Source organism: Nomascus leucogenys, chromosome 16 (genome assembly GCF_006542625.1).
Source record: "Nomascus leucogenys isolate Asia chromosome 16, Asia_NLE_v1, whole genome shotgun sequence".
Classification (NCBI taxonomy): domain Eukaryota; kingdom Metazoa; phylum Chordata; class Mammalia; order Primates; family Hylobatidae; genus Nomascus; species Nomascus leucogenys.
In genome coordinates this window covers 94,308,218-94,321,343 of record NC_044396.1, presented here as the reverse complement: position 1 = coordinate 94,321,343, position 13,126 = coordinate 94,308,218, and the positions used below count along the sequence as shown (strand labels likewise).

The 13,126-nt window shown below is 53.2% G+C and overlaps 1 protein-coding gene across 10 annotated transcripts in view; it reads left to right on the top strand.

Moving 5' to 3' along the window:
• TSNARE1 (t-SNARE domain containing 1) overlaps nucleotides 1–13,126 on the top strand; it is a 136,397-nt gene that overhangs the window by 60,829 nt on the left and 62,442 nt on the right. For all 10 annotated transcript variants that reach the window (XM_030795093.1, XM_030795100.1, XM_030795097.1 and 7 more), the window contains one exon: nucleotides 12,676–12,753. In XM_030795093.1, the coding sequence (XP_030650953.1) occupies nucleotides 12,676–12,753 (78 nt within the window). The remainder of the gene's footprint in view (nucleotides 1–12,675; nucleotides 12,754–13,126) is intronic.

Sequence of the window (13,126 nt, the reverse complement as noted above, 5' to 3'; positions counted from 1 at the left end):
CTTGCTCGGGCTTGACTGTTTCAGCTTGAGGGAGGTCTTTACAGGGCAGCCCTTCCTCTTGGCACAGTTGGGGGCCGTGGGGGAGCCCATCTCTGGCTGTCAGTGGGATAGCTGGCCCCAGGGCCTCCCCGTTGCTGTGTCCGAGGACAGGTGCTCCGCTCTCTGGCAGCTGCTGTAGTGGCTCAGTCGCCCCCGCAGTGGGGTCAGCCCGTATTGTAGGCGGCCGGCAGAGCCTGGGACTGGGGTGACACAGAGCGTTGCTGTCATGGGCTGTGGGCTGCTTGTCTCTGGCTTTTACACGAACAAGGCCTCCTGCCCTCCTCATAGGGTTCAGGTGGGCTTCCTGGTGCTGTCAGGGCTGGGGGTGCTGAGTGAGCCGGTGGCTGTGCTCGGCACTGGGTAATTAACGGGATGATGGAGGAGGTGGCAAAGTTAGAGGCACGGCCCGTGGTCCTCCGCAAAAGGCCTGGGCTGCAGGAGGTCTCATTGCAGCCTGCTGGGCAGTGAGTGGCTGATGGACAGTGACACTGATGGGGGTGACCTTGCTGGTGTGGAGGAAGAGGAGGTGGTCCTGGGGGGAGGCTGTGCGATGGCTTCATATCCTCTTCTACCTCCTGCTGTCCCAGCCTGTGTCCAAGACCTCTGGCCCCAGCCGTGTGTCCGGGTGCGCCCCAGGCACGCACTCTGCTTCGGGTTGGAGGGTGGGGTCAGGCCCCCAGAGCCCCTTGCCGGCCTGCTTGCTAGCCTGCCAGGGCCCTCCTGGGACATGCCTGCAGCCCCAGGTGGCCTCTCCACCACTGCCTGCGCTTTACTCCTCTCCATGCTCATCAAGGATGAGCCTTTATTTCCTGTGAACAGGAGTCCCTTTGCCCTTGCCTTGGCAGGAGATGTGGGCCTGGATTGTTACTCTGAAGAAGACTGCCCGGCCAGGCCTGGGGGGGCGGGTGCAGGGAGGCTGGGAAGGGGGCACTTGAGGGCACTCTCAATGTCCTTGTCCTCTCTCAGTCCCCACTGTGCCACTTGAACTCCCTCCCCAATGTCGGGCTCTGCATCTGAGAGGGTGGGGCCACGTGTGAACAGATGGGAGGCGTGGGGGGGCAAGGGAGGGGTCTGGGGGAGTGTGAGAGTGTTTTGTGAGTACCTCCTTTTCCGACCCAGGCGGGCTCTGGAGTTAGGCCTTGAGGGGCATTTCTCTAATTGCATACCTCGTCTTTGACTTTGAAACAGGCTCCCTAAAGTGTATTAAGAACTTAAAAAGCCAACAGAAGCCAGTACACACTGCCCCTTCTCTGACACCAGCCCTGTGCCGTGTTGTGGCTTCTCCTCTGGGCCCAGGGAGGTGTCTAGGCACGTGGTATCATCTGTGGGGTGTGAAGTCCGAGCAGCCTGCAGGCCCTGTCTGTGTGTGGGCTGGGTCATGCAGCCCTGGGGTCAGAGGCAAAGGGCTAGAGAGGTCCTTTGAGATCCAGACAGTGGTGGGAAGGCTGAGGTCGAGAGGGGACAGCTCCCTTGGGACCGAGCCAGAACAAAGCTGCCCGGCCCTGCCTTTCCCAGCTCTGGGGCCTTTGTGGAGTGCCACAGCCTTATTATTTTCTTTCTTTATTGACATAATAGTCAAATATCAAAGTTTGTCATTTCACCCTTTTAAAGTCTTCAACCTGGTGATGCTAGTTCATTCCCAGTGCTGTGCAGCCACCTCCACTGTCTCAATTCCAGAGCGTTTCTGACTCTCAAAAGGGAGCCCTGGCCCTAGGCAGTCACCCCACCCTCAGCTCCCCCAACCCTGGCCGCTCTAGTCTGCCGTCTGCCTGCGGCTTTGCCTGTTCTGGACGTTTCCTGTGACTGGAGCCATGCCCCATGTGCCTCTATCTGCTCTGTAATCCTTGGAGCCTCCACCTCCTCCTCTATAAAGTAGGGTTCCCGCCATCACGAGGAAATACGGGACATGCCTCGGCCAGGGCTGGTGCACAGGAGGCCCCGGCAAACCTCACTTCTCTTACGTGGCCCCGTGTTCTTTCTGGATTGGTGCTCGCCTGCCTCCATTTTCCAAGGCCTGAGCACCACCCCTGCACCCCAGCCTTTGTGGACACTTCCTTCCTGATGCCGTCCGCCTTCCTGGAGCGTGAGGCCCCGACCCTGGCCACAAACCCAGCCCTGTGCTGGCCAGTCTGGCCCTGACCCTGCCCCAGAATGAGCTGGTTCACTCCCCAGCTCTCCGGCTGCGTCATCAGCCCCTGTTGGGAAGCGTCCCTAGCCCTCTCAGTCCTCTGCGGAGTTGCCTGCATGGTGCAGGACTGTTGCCATGTGTGTTGGAGACACCCCCGGTGCAGCTGTCCACAGGAGGGCTGGTCGCAGAGGAGGAGGGCGCTGCAGGGCAGGGCCGCTGCTCTTGGCTGGTGAGGGCCCAGACTCAGCAGCTGTGGGGAGCGAGCCTTGCCTTTGATGTGTCCATCTGCCACCTGCCTTTCCCACAGACCTCCCTCGGGAGTGGTTGTCCAGGTGGGCAGGAGCTGCCCTGCGCTTCCCTGGCTGCCCCATGGCTGCTGGCACAAAGCCTGGCTCTCAGCTTTGCTGGCATTGGCAGCTGGGGTTTAGACGCGTCCTCTCCATGAGGCCCTCGGAGGTGACCCTGTCTCCCTGGGGTGAACCTTGCCAGTGCTTGAGTCTGGTTTCTCGGCGCCCTGTGGGAGCCAAACAGCATTTGCTGTGGCCGCTCTGAGCTGCCACTCCCGGCCGTGGCGCCCTGGCCCACACCCCCTGCCTCCCCGCCCTGGCTTCCCTTGCCTCATCCACGGTATAGGTCCACGGGCCTGTGATTCTCCCTGGCCTGCAGAGACCCATCTCCATGGTCGCCTGGGCCAGTGTAACAAGAGCCGTCACACATCACGTAGCTGCCCGGCTTAGTCAACGTCAACTTCGCTTTGAGCCGCATCCGATTCTTCGCTCCCTCGGCACGGGCTGGCCCAGGGTCAGCTGGGGAAGCGGTCATTAGCCTCAGTCACACACTAAGTTGGGGAAGCGATTATCAGCCTCGTCAGTCACACACTAAGGTTTTGGGGTACTCTGTTTCTTCTTGAGGACCCCCGATGGTGCTCTGTGGATTCTGAAGCACCATCATGGATGTGCAGAGGCCCAGAGCGGGGATGGCCTCCTAGGGCTTCAGACCTCTGTCCCTACTACCTCTCTCCTCACGTCTGTCCATCACCAGATGAGTGGGCACAAAGGGTCCTCCCAGGGCGGGAGGTGGGCTGCCCACTTGTGCCCTGCCCAGGTCACGCTAGCAGAATCTGGCAGCAGCTCACATGCAGGGTAGCAGGGCCAAGGCATCTCACCCTAGGGCCAGTGTATGGTGGCTCCCAGACGGCAGAGGGAAGGCCGGCCCTGGGCTGTTCTTCCCTTCCCTGGGGCCACTGCATGTGGACTCGGGCACACACCACGCCCTGTCTGCAGCTGTGGGACAGGGTTAGCATTGCATGTAGGGCACCGAGCTCAGCTCAAGCCAAGTTAGGCTGCACACTGTCTTGACTGGGCTTTTTCCCGCCTGAACCTGAGCCGGGTCCACATCCTTCAGCTCATCCCCTCTGGCAACTGGGGAACTGCCTGGCCAGTGTCATACCTGGTGGCAACAGAGCCTGGCAGACTGTCAGCTTGCCCAGTGGTCCAGGCAGCCAGGCAGGCTTGGGGTGGGTGTTGGGTGTCCAGGGGGTCTCAGTGCTGACTGTGGAGTGGCTGTGTGGGTGCCCTCCTAAAGCTCCTGCCTTGGGGACCCCCTCCTGCTGGGGCTGCATTGCCATGGGACCTGGTTCAGTGAAGAGCAGGTGGGGACCCAGACCCTTGTAATCCCACATCATGGCCAAGTGTTCATCAGAGGCCTTCGTCTGCAGCAGGCAGCTAAGTGGGGCCTGCAGTGAGATGTAGGCGATGCAGCCCTGGTGGGGAGCGTGCCTGCCTCCTTTTGGCATTTTATGGTGTCCCGTTATCCCTGTTCACAGCAGAGCTAGAGGGTGGGGATGGGGACGGCAGAGAGAAGTCCCGATAAGCCCTGCTGACATTTTGTTTTGTTTTATGGAGTGTTAGTGAAGTTGCTCCGATGGTGTGAAGATGGAATCTGGGAAATGAATTTTTCTTCCTTCTCTTGGGAATGGGTGTTGGGGACAGGACTGGGAATGAGGGGGGCCCTCTCTGGACCTCCCTTAGGTCCCCGGCCAGAGTCACGGGGTTGTTACTGGCGGCCTGTGAAGCCAGGGTCTTCAGCTGGGTGGCCGTCCCTCTGAGGGTTCCTGGACCCAACAAACCTGTGCTCCAGCGGCAGCCTTGGGATATGTCAGAATGGGCGCTTCCTGAGACCAGGATGTGGCGTCCTGCATGTAGTGATGAGTTGGCCCAGTGGGGGCTGGAAGCAGCAGGATGCCTGTGCTGTGGTTGGCGGGGCCGCGGTGTCACAGGAGCGCAGTGGTGGTGTGAGATGAGGCAGCCCCTGCCTGGTGACTGTGGACCCCCAGCAGTAGCAGAGGCAGTGCTTGGGGGAGGCCCCACAGCCTGCCTGGTGACGGGACAGCACTCCCCGCGGCTCCCTCAGTCTTGAGGTTATGCTGTGACTCAACAGGCATTTCTAGAAAGCACGGTTGCGCCGAGTCCTGGCCTAGAAACGCAGAGGTCAAAGGTGGGCAGCCCGGCCTGCCTGCTGAGGAAGGCTCCCCCGCCTGGGTGTGAGGTGCAGAGGGCGGAAGCTCATCTGGCAGGCCCTGAATGCCATGCTTGACGTCCAGCCGGGAAGGCGATGGTCAAAGCTAGGTTGCCTGGTCAGGCTGGGGAGGTCAGACTGGGAAGGTGCCGGGCGGAGGCGGAGGCAGGGTGCTCTGGCTGTGCGCTTCTGTCTCACCCCGGTTTGGAATCCGGACATGACTTCTTCGAAGTTTAGTTCACACAGAATGTGGCATGTCCATTTAAAGGCATGGTTCAGTGCAAGTTTGGGCGAAACACACCCATCTGACTCCTACCCCAGGGAGGTAAAGAACATTCCTGTGGCCTCAGAGGGTTCCCTCTGCCCCTTTCTGGTCAGCCAGCCCCAGCCCCAGCCTCCAGACTAGCCCCAGCCTCCGGCCTAGCCCCAGCCCCAGCCCCAGCCCTAGCCCCAGCTGGAGCGCCAGCTCCAGCCCCAACTTCAGCCCCTGCCCAGCCTCAGCCCCAGCTCCACCCCACCCCCACCCCCACCCTGACCCCCACCCCCAGCCTCAGCCCAGCCCCAGCCCAGCCCCAGCCCAGCCCCGGCCCAGCCCCAGCCCAGCCCTAGTCCAGCCCCAGCCCCTACCCCATCCCACTTCTCATGGCTTGCTTTGCCCTCATAGATCAGGTATCTCTGTCTCACAGTTGCAGAGCCAGGTAGCATGTACTCTTCCGCCTTCCTTAGCCCAGTGTGTGTGCCGTGTGAGTGGGTAGTGCACCCCTCTTTATTGCTGGGCGGCAGGCATGCCTTTGGACATACCACAGCCTGTGTTTCCACCTATCGATGGATGCTTTCGTGTTCTCCAGCTTTTGGCTGTTAGGCGGAAAGAGGCTGTGAGCATTTCTGTGGGATCTTTGTATGGACAGATGTTTGCATTTTGTTGTGGGGGGATTATTACCTGCAAGTTGAATTGCTGGCCGTAGGGCTGGTGTGACTTTTAAAGATATACCCAAGCTGTTTTTCAAGGTGGCTGTGCTGTTTTAATTCCCCTGAGCAGCAGGGGAGAGCTGGATCTGTATCTCTGCTCATGCTAATACCACACTATCTTGATTACTATAAGATACATCTTGCAGTGAGCTGGGAAGAATCCCTCCTCTTCTGTCTTCTGAAAGAATTTGTGTAGAATTCGTATTACTCTTCCTGCAAATAAGTGATGGAATTAGACAGTGAGGCTCTCTGAGCTTGGAGTTTTTGTTGTGAGAATATTTTCAGCTACAAATTCACTTCCTTTAATGCTGCAGTGCTATCCATGCTGTCTGTTTCTTCTCAGGTGAGCTTTGATTGTTTTGTATTTTTCAAGCAACTCATCCTCTAAGTTCTGAAATTAATCAGCATTAAGCTACTCATAGTATTTCCTTAATATCCTTTCAGTGTCTGTAAGATCTATGGTGATATCTCCTCCTTCATTTCTGATGTTGCTGATTTATATTCAATCTTTTGTTCTTGATTAGTCTGAATAATTTTATCCTCTCAGTATTATTCCCATGTAAATCGATTGATTTTATTAATCATTTGAAAGGTCCAGATGTTGATATCATTAGTTTTCTCTATTGATTTGATGTTGATTTAATTGGTTTCTGCTCACCTTTATTATGTCTTTCTCCTGCTTACTTTGGGTTAATGCTTTTGTCAGATTATTGACTTGAGATCTTTCTTTTTTTTCCTAAGTATTTATTGCTATACACTTCCCTCTATGCATTGCTTTACTGATACACATTTTAATATCTTGTGTTTTTATTTCATTCAGTTATTTTCTAATTTCTCTTTGATTTCTTCTGTTACACATGATTATCTAGAAGTGTGTTGTGTAATTTCAGATGATTATGTCATTCACAGATACCTTTCTGTTACTGATTGCTAGTTCTGTCTTCAGAGAATGTATTTTGTATGATTTCAGTGATTATAACTATGTCAAGACTTGCTTTAGGGCCTAAAATAGAGTCTGTCGTAGTGAATGTTCCACGTGCATTTGGCAGGAATGTGTATTCCCCTGTTGCGTGGGTTAGGCTGGTTGATGGTGTTGGAGTTTCCGTGGCCTCTATGCTCTTCTGTCTGCTTGCTCTGCTGACCGCGCTGCCTGTAACTGTGGATTCGTGTGTTTCTTTCCAGTTCTTTCAGTTTTTGCTTCATGTATTTTCAAGCTGTGATATTAGGTGCATACATACTTAGAATTGTTTTATCTTAGTCAGTTGACCATCTGTTTTTAAAGTGTCCTTCTTTTATTTCTATTTTATTTGTGGTTCTGAATTCTACTCTGATATTAGTGTAGCCATTCCAGCTTTCTTGTGATTACTGTTTACATGATACATTTTTTTAATTTTTACTTATAATTTCATCTGATTTTATATATGAAGTGGGCTTCTTGTATACACTGTAGAGCAAGATCTTGCCTTTTTTTTGAGACAGGGTCTCTTGCCCTGTTGTCTATGCTAAAATGTAGTGGTGTGATCAAGGCTCACTGCAGCGTCGATCTCCCAGGTTCAAGCCGTCTTCCCACCTCAGCATTTCAATTAGCTGAGACTGCATGTGTACATCACCACAGCTGGCCAATTTTTATTTTTTTGTAGAAAGAGATCTCACTGTGTGGCCCGGGCTAATCTTGAACTTCTAAGCTCAAGCGATCCTCCTATCTTAGCCTTGGAAAGTGTTGGGATTACAGGCATGAGCCGCCACGCCTGGCCAGAATCTTGCTTTTACTCTCATTGGAGAAGCTCTGCTTTTTGGTCGGAATGGTTAAAGCGGTGCCTCTGACCAGTAGGATTTTTGGTAATGATGAAAAGGCCCTGTCATCTGCATTCTTTAGTGTGACAGCCATTTGCCACATGGGGCTCCTGGGCACTTGAAATGTGGCTAGTGCAGGAAGCAACCGAGTTTACCATTTTATTTAATTTTAATTAATTAAAATCTACACTTAAATTGCTGCAAGGGGTTGATGGCTACTGGAGTGGACGAGCCGTGTTCGGCTCATGCATCATTAAGTGTAAGGCCTTCATGTTTGGCTTTAACTCTACTGTCTTGATGTTTGCTTTCCATATTTTCTCTTTTTTTTCCCCTTTTTCTTTTATCTTCCTTTTTTTTTTGGAGTAGAATTGAGTGCTATTTAGCATTCCATTTTATCTCCACTATGGGCTTATGAGAGATTCCTGTTTGTTTCTTTTTTTAGTGGTTGCTTTAGAGTTTACAACGTAGATCTTTAACTTTCTGCAGCCTGCCTTCAAATAGCACCATATCATGTCCTGTGTGGTGGATCGGCCACACAGGAATGCACTTCCGTGTCCCGCGCCCGCCTCATTGATGTGGTTTCAGTACATTCAGGACCACGCGTCATTTATGACACATGATGACCTCGCCTCGTTGATGTGATTTCAGTACATTCAGGACCACGCATCATTTATAACACGTGATGACCCTGCCTCGTTGATGTGATTTCAGTACATTCAGGACCATGCATCATTTATAGCACGTGATGACCCCGCCTCGTTGATGTGGTTTCAGTACATTCAGGACCACGCGTCATTTATAACATATGATGACCCCGCCTCAATGTGGTTTCAATACATTCAGGACCACACGTCATTTATAACGCATGATGACCCCGCCTCGTTGATGTGGTTTCAATACATTCAGGACCACGTGTCATTTATAACACGTGATGACCCCGCCTCCTCAAGGTGTTTCAGTAATTCAGGACATGTTCATTTATAACACTGATGACCTCGCCTCGTTGAGGTGGTTTCAGTACATTCAGGACCATGTGTCATTTATAACACGTGATGACCCCGCCTCATTGAGGTGGTTTCAATACATTCAGGACCACACGTCATTTATAACACATGGTGACCCCGCCTCCTCAAGGTGGTTTCAGTACATTCAGGACCACACGTCATTTATAACATGTGATGACCCCGCCTCCTCGAGGTGGTTTCAGTACATTCAGGACCACGTGTCATTATAACACATGTGACCCGCTCCTCAAGGTGTTCAGTACATTCAGGACCACGTGTCATTTATAACACGTGATGACCCCCCTCAGGTGGTCATCAGACCACGTGTCATTTATAACACATGATGACCCCGCCTCGTTGAGGTGGTTTCAATACATTCAGGACCACGTGTCATTTATAACACATGATGACCCCGCCTCGTTGAGGTGGTTTCAGTACATTCAGGACCACGTGTCATTTATAACACATGATGACCCCGCCTCGTTGAGGTGGTTTCAATACATTCAGGACCACGTGTCATTTATAACACGTGATGACCCCGCCTCCTCAAGGTGGTTTCAGTACATTCAGGACCACGTGTCATTTATAACACATGATGACCCCACCTCGTTGAGGTGGTTTCAGTACATTCAGGACCACGTGTCATTTATAACACATGATGACCCGCCTCGTTGAGGTGGTTTCAATACATTCAGGACCACGTGTCATTTATAACACATGATGACCCCGTTGAGTGGTTTCAATACATTCAGGACCACGTGTCATTTATAACACATGTGACCCCGCCTCGTTGAGGTGGTTTCAATACATTCAGGACCACACGTCATTTATAACACGTGATGACCCCGCCTCGTTGACGTGGTTTCAATACATTCAGGACCACGTGTCATTTATAACACGTGATGACCCCCTCGTTGAGGTGGTTTCAATACATTCAGGACCACGTGTCATTTATAACACATGATGACCCGCCTCGTTGAGGTGGTTTCAATACATTCAGGACCACGTGTCATTTATAACACGTGATGACCCGCCTCCTCAAGGTGGTTTCAATACATTCAGACACGTTCATTTATAACACATGATGACCCGCCTCGTTGAGGTGGTTTCAATACATCAGGACCACGTGTCATTTATAACACGTGATGACCCCGCCTCGTTGAGGTGGTTTCAGTACATTCAGGACCACGTGTCATTTATAACACGTGATGACCCCGCCTCGTTGAGGTGGTTTCAGTACATTCAGGACCACGCGTCATTTATAACACGTGATGACCCTGGCACATAGTTATGGATTTTGCTTTCACAATCGATAGTGTTTTAAATAAATGAAAGTATCTTTTTTCTATTTACCATTCTGGCGTTCTTTAATTCTTCATGGAGATCCAGATTTCTTGCTGTTACTTTCACCCTAACTAGCTGCTTCTAACGTTTCCTGTACTTCACATCTGGTTGGACCTGATCCTTTTCACTTTTGCTTGTCAAAACTGCCCCTGTGTTAGAAATCTGTTTCCAGTGGATGTAGAATTCTAGTTGCAAGTTTTTCCATCCAGCACTTTAATGACATCCTTCCATTGTCTTTCAGCTTCCACAGTTTCTGATGAAGGGTCAAGTCCTTCTTATGTTTTTTCTTCCTCATGAAATGTGCAGTTTGTTCTCTGGGCCACTTTTCAGGTTTATCACTGTTTTTCTGCAGTTTGCCTATAATGTACCTTGGATTTTAAAAATATATATTTATTCTGCTTGTGGATTGGTGACATTCTTGAATCAGCGAGTTTATAGTTTCATAAAATTTGGGTACTTTTGGTCATTATTTCTGGCAATTCTTTTTGTTTGTTTTCTGCCCCCTCCCCCCTGCTGCCCCGCTCCCTGTGTGTGTCACTTACTGGCCTGTGACCGTGAGCAGGTCCCCTGCCGATCTGTGAACGGGGAGAGTGATCCTGGGCCCTGGGATGGGCTCTCGTGCTCCTGCCAGAGCTTGTTCCATGGTAAAAGAAAAACTTGAGCTGAAATAAATTTAAAGGAGTTTAGTTAAGCAGTGAACAATTCATGAATTGGGCAGCCTCCCCAGCCAGAGTAGGCTCAGAGACTCCAGCACAGCCATGGGGTAGAAGATTTTGGACAGAAAAAGGAAAGTGACATACAGAAAATGGTAGTGAGGCATGGAAACAGATCAGTTACAGCTTGGCGTTTGCCTTATTTGAACACGGTTCCAACAGTTGGTTTCGTTTGGCCAAAATTCAGTGATTGGCACAAGTGTAGACCACGGTCCATTTACACTGCCTGTTGTTGTGGTTCAAGATGTACAGATAAACCTTTAGGCAAACTGAAAATACATAAGGAGGCGCCTTTAGGCTAAACTTGATTTAACTCATCATCATTCTCGTTGTTCCACTAATGCAGCCGAGGCCCTGGCTTGACCCTGCTAGGCTGGGCCATGGTGACATCGAGGGGTGGTGGGTGCTGGGTGATGGGGGGCTGTTCCTCAGGCCTCGCCCTCCTGGAGGCTGCCTGGCAGTTCATCCTTTCTCCAGGCCTTGCCATGAGTGCAGCTGCTGGACCGGAAGTCCTGAGGCTGGGGCAGGGTGGAGGTAGCTGGACGGAAAGTATGCAGGGGGCCAGGACTTGCCGGGGAGGCAGGGGTGTACAGAGCATCTGTGGACGGGCCTGCGTGCCCCCAGATGGAGTGCCAGGGTCAGCCCTGCCCTGGCCAGGCAGCTCAGTGACCCCGAGCAGAGCCGGGTTTGGGCCTTGTCCTGGTGGAAACCCAGACGTCCAGCCAGGGGTGCTGTGTCCCTTCATGCCAGGCCACTTCAGGCCAGCCCAGACAGGGGTGGTGTTGGTAGGGTCCCCCCGGCACCCCTAGCGTCTTCTAGCCCTCACACCTGTTTGTAGACCTCAAACCATGTTCTTTTATTACTAAATTTTAATATGGAAAATTGTAAACTTGCAGAGAAAGTTGAAAGAACTGCACAGACACCCACGTAGCTGGCACCTAGATGCGAGCCTGGAGTCTACCTGGTTTAATCGCACTTTTAGTGCCTCCACCTGCATGCATTTCGGAGTGAACTCAGCCCTCCGTGCGCTTCCTTCTGAATGCTGGTTTACTTGCCGTTCACTTTTCTTTCATTTATGTACAGTGAACTACACAGCTCCTAAGTGTGCCATTCTGGGCGGTGTGACAGAAGTGTGTAACCCACAGCTCTGTCCAGGCACAGGGCAGGCCCTCACCCAGGAGGGTCCCTCCGGCCCTGCCCCAGTTCCCCAGCCTGGCCCAGAGGTCCTGGGGATTGCCTTGGTCATTCTGGACCTTTGCCCCGTGCGCTCTGGCTTCTAAGCGGTATTTCTGAGAGTCACCGTGTTGCGTGCCTGGAGTTTCCTTGCACACAGGCCCCGTATGGCTGTCCTTTCTCCAGTGTCTCTTGGACACCAGCCCTCTCTCCGAGTGTGGGCTGGTAGCATTCAAGCTGCTGGGAGCTGGGAGTGCTCTTCAGGAGCTTCTCTGGGTATGCGCTCTGCTCCTCTGCTCCTCTGTGTAACCCCCGGGGCTGCTGGCTGGAGGGCGGGCAGGCACCACTTTCTAATTCTAAAACGTTTTCATCACCCCCAAAAGAACCCCCGTGCCCATCAGCAGTCATGCCCATTCCTCCCTCTCACTGCCCTGCCCTGGCTCTGTCCTAGGATTGGTCTGTTCCTGCATGGTAGATGTGTGGAACCGTGCAGTGTGTGACCTTTTCCTGCTGGCTTTCATCTCCGTGCGTGCTGCGCTCAGGGCTCACCTGCATTGTGTGGAAACCAGTGTTTCTGTTTCCAATGCTGAGCTGCCGGCGCAGAGCTGGACCTTGTTTCTGTTGCTTCATCAGCGGGGCTGTGCTTTGACTCTTAGTGATGTAGCTCTGAGCCTCCACATGCAGGTGCTCGTAGCTTCCGGGCACACATGCCAGCTGCTGCGGTGTACGGGAGCTCAGGGTGCAGCCTTTCTGAGGGACCACCCCCTGCCTTCCCCTCTCCTTCCTTCCAGCTTGTGGGTACTGTGAAGGCAGGCACGGGTGTCCAGCCCTGACCCCAGGGTGGCCAAGCTGCAAAGGCAGTGAGAGGGGTTCAGGGCCACTCTGCCGCCTCTCGGGTCCCTGCCTCTGGGAATTGCCCAGAGCGGTTAGCAGAGCTGGGCCCGCAGGCTTCACCCTCAGCCTGTGTTCTCTCCTCCTCCCTGTCTTCTCCCAGCCACCCAGGTTGATCTGCGCGACCTCCAGGAGCTGTTCCAGGACACATCTGCCAACATCTCCCGAATCAACTCCAGTGGTGAGTCTGTGTCTGGCCCGGGCCTGCCCCTCCATCCAGGCGCCCTGGACCACTGACGCGACATGGGAGGCGAGGGTGCTATATGGCTTCCCCCCTCAGGCCATCCTGCGGTGCAGTCCTGGGTTTCGTGGGTGGGAAGGAGCGAGGGCTGGGCTGCTCCCGCTGGCTGCTCCTGCCTGCTGCCCCCTGCCCTCTGCCGGCTCCTCTCCCTGACCCCACGCTGCTCCTTCTGGGCACCTTGTGTGTGATCTGGATGGAGCCCAGTGGAGGAAGGAGCATCCCAGGGCCTCTCAGATGTGCAGACCAGAGGTCACTGAGGCTGACAGCAGGGATGAGAGCCACGTCCCAGATGGCCAGTGGAGGGGCAGGGGAT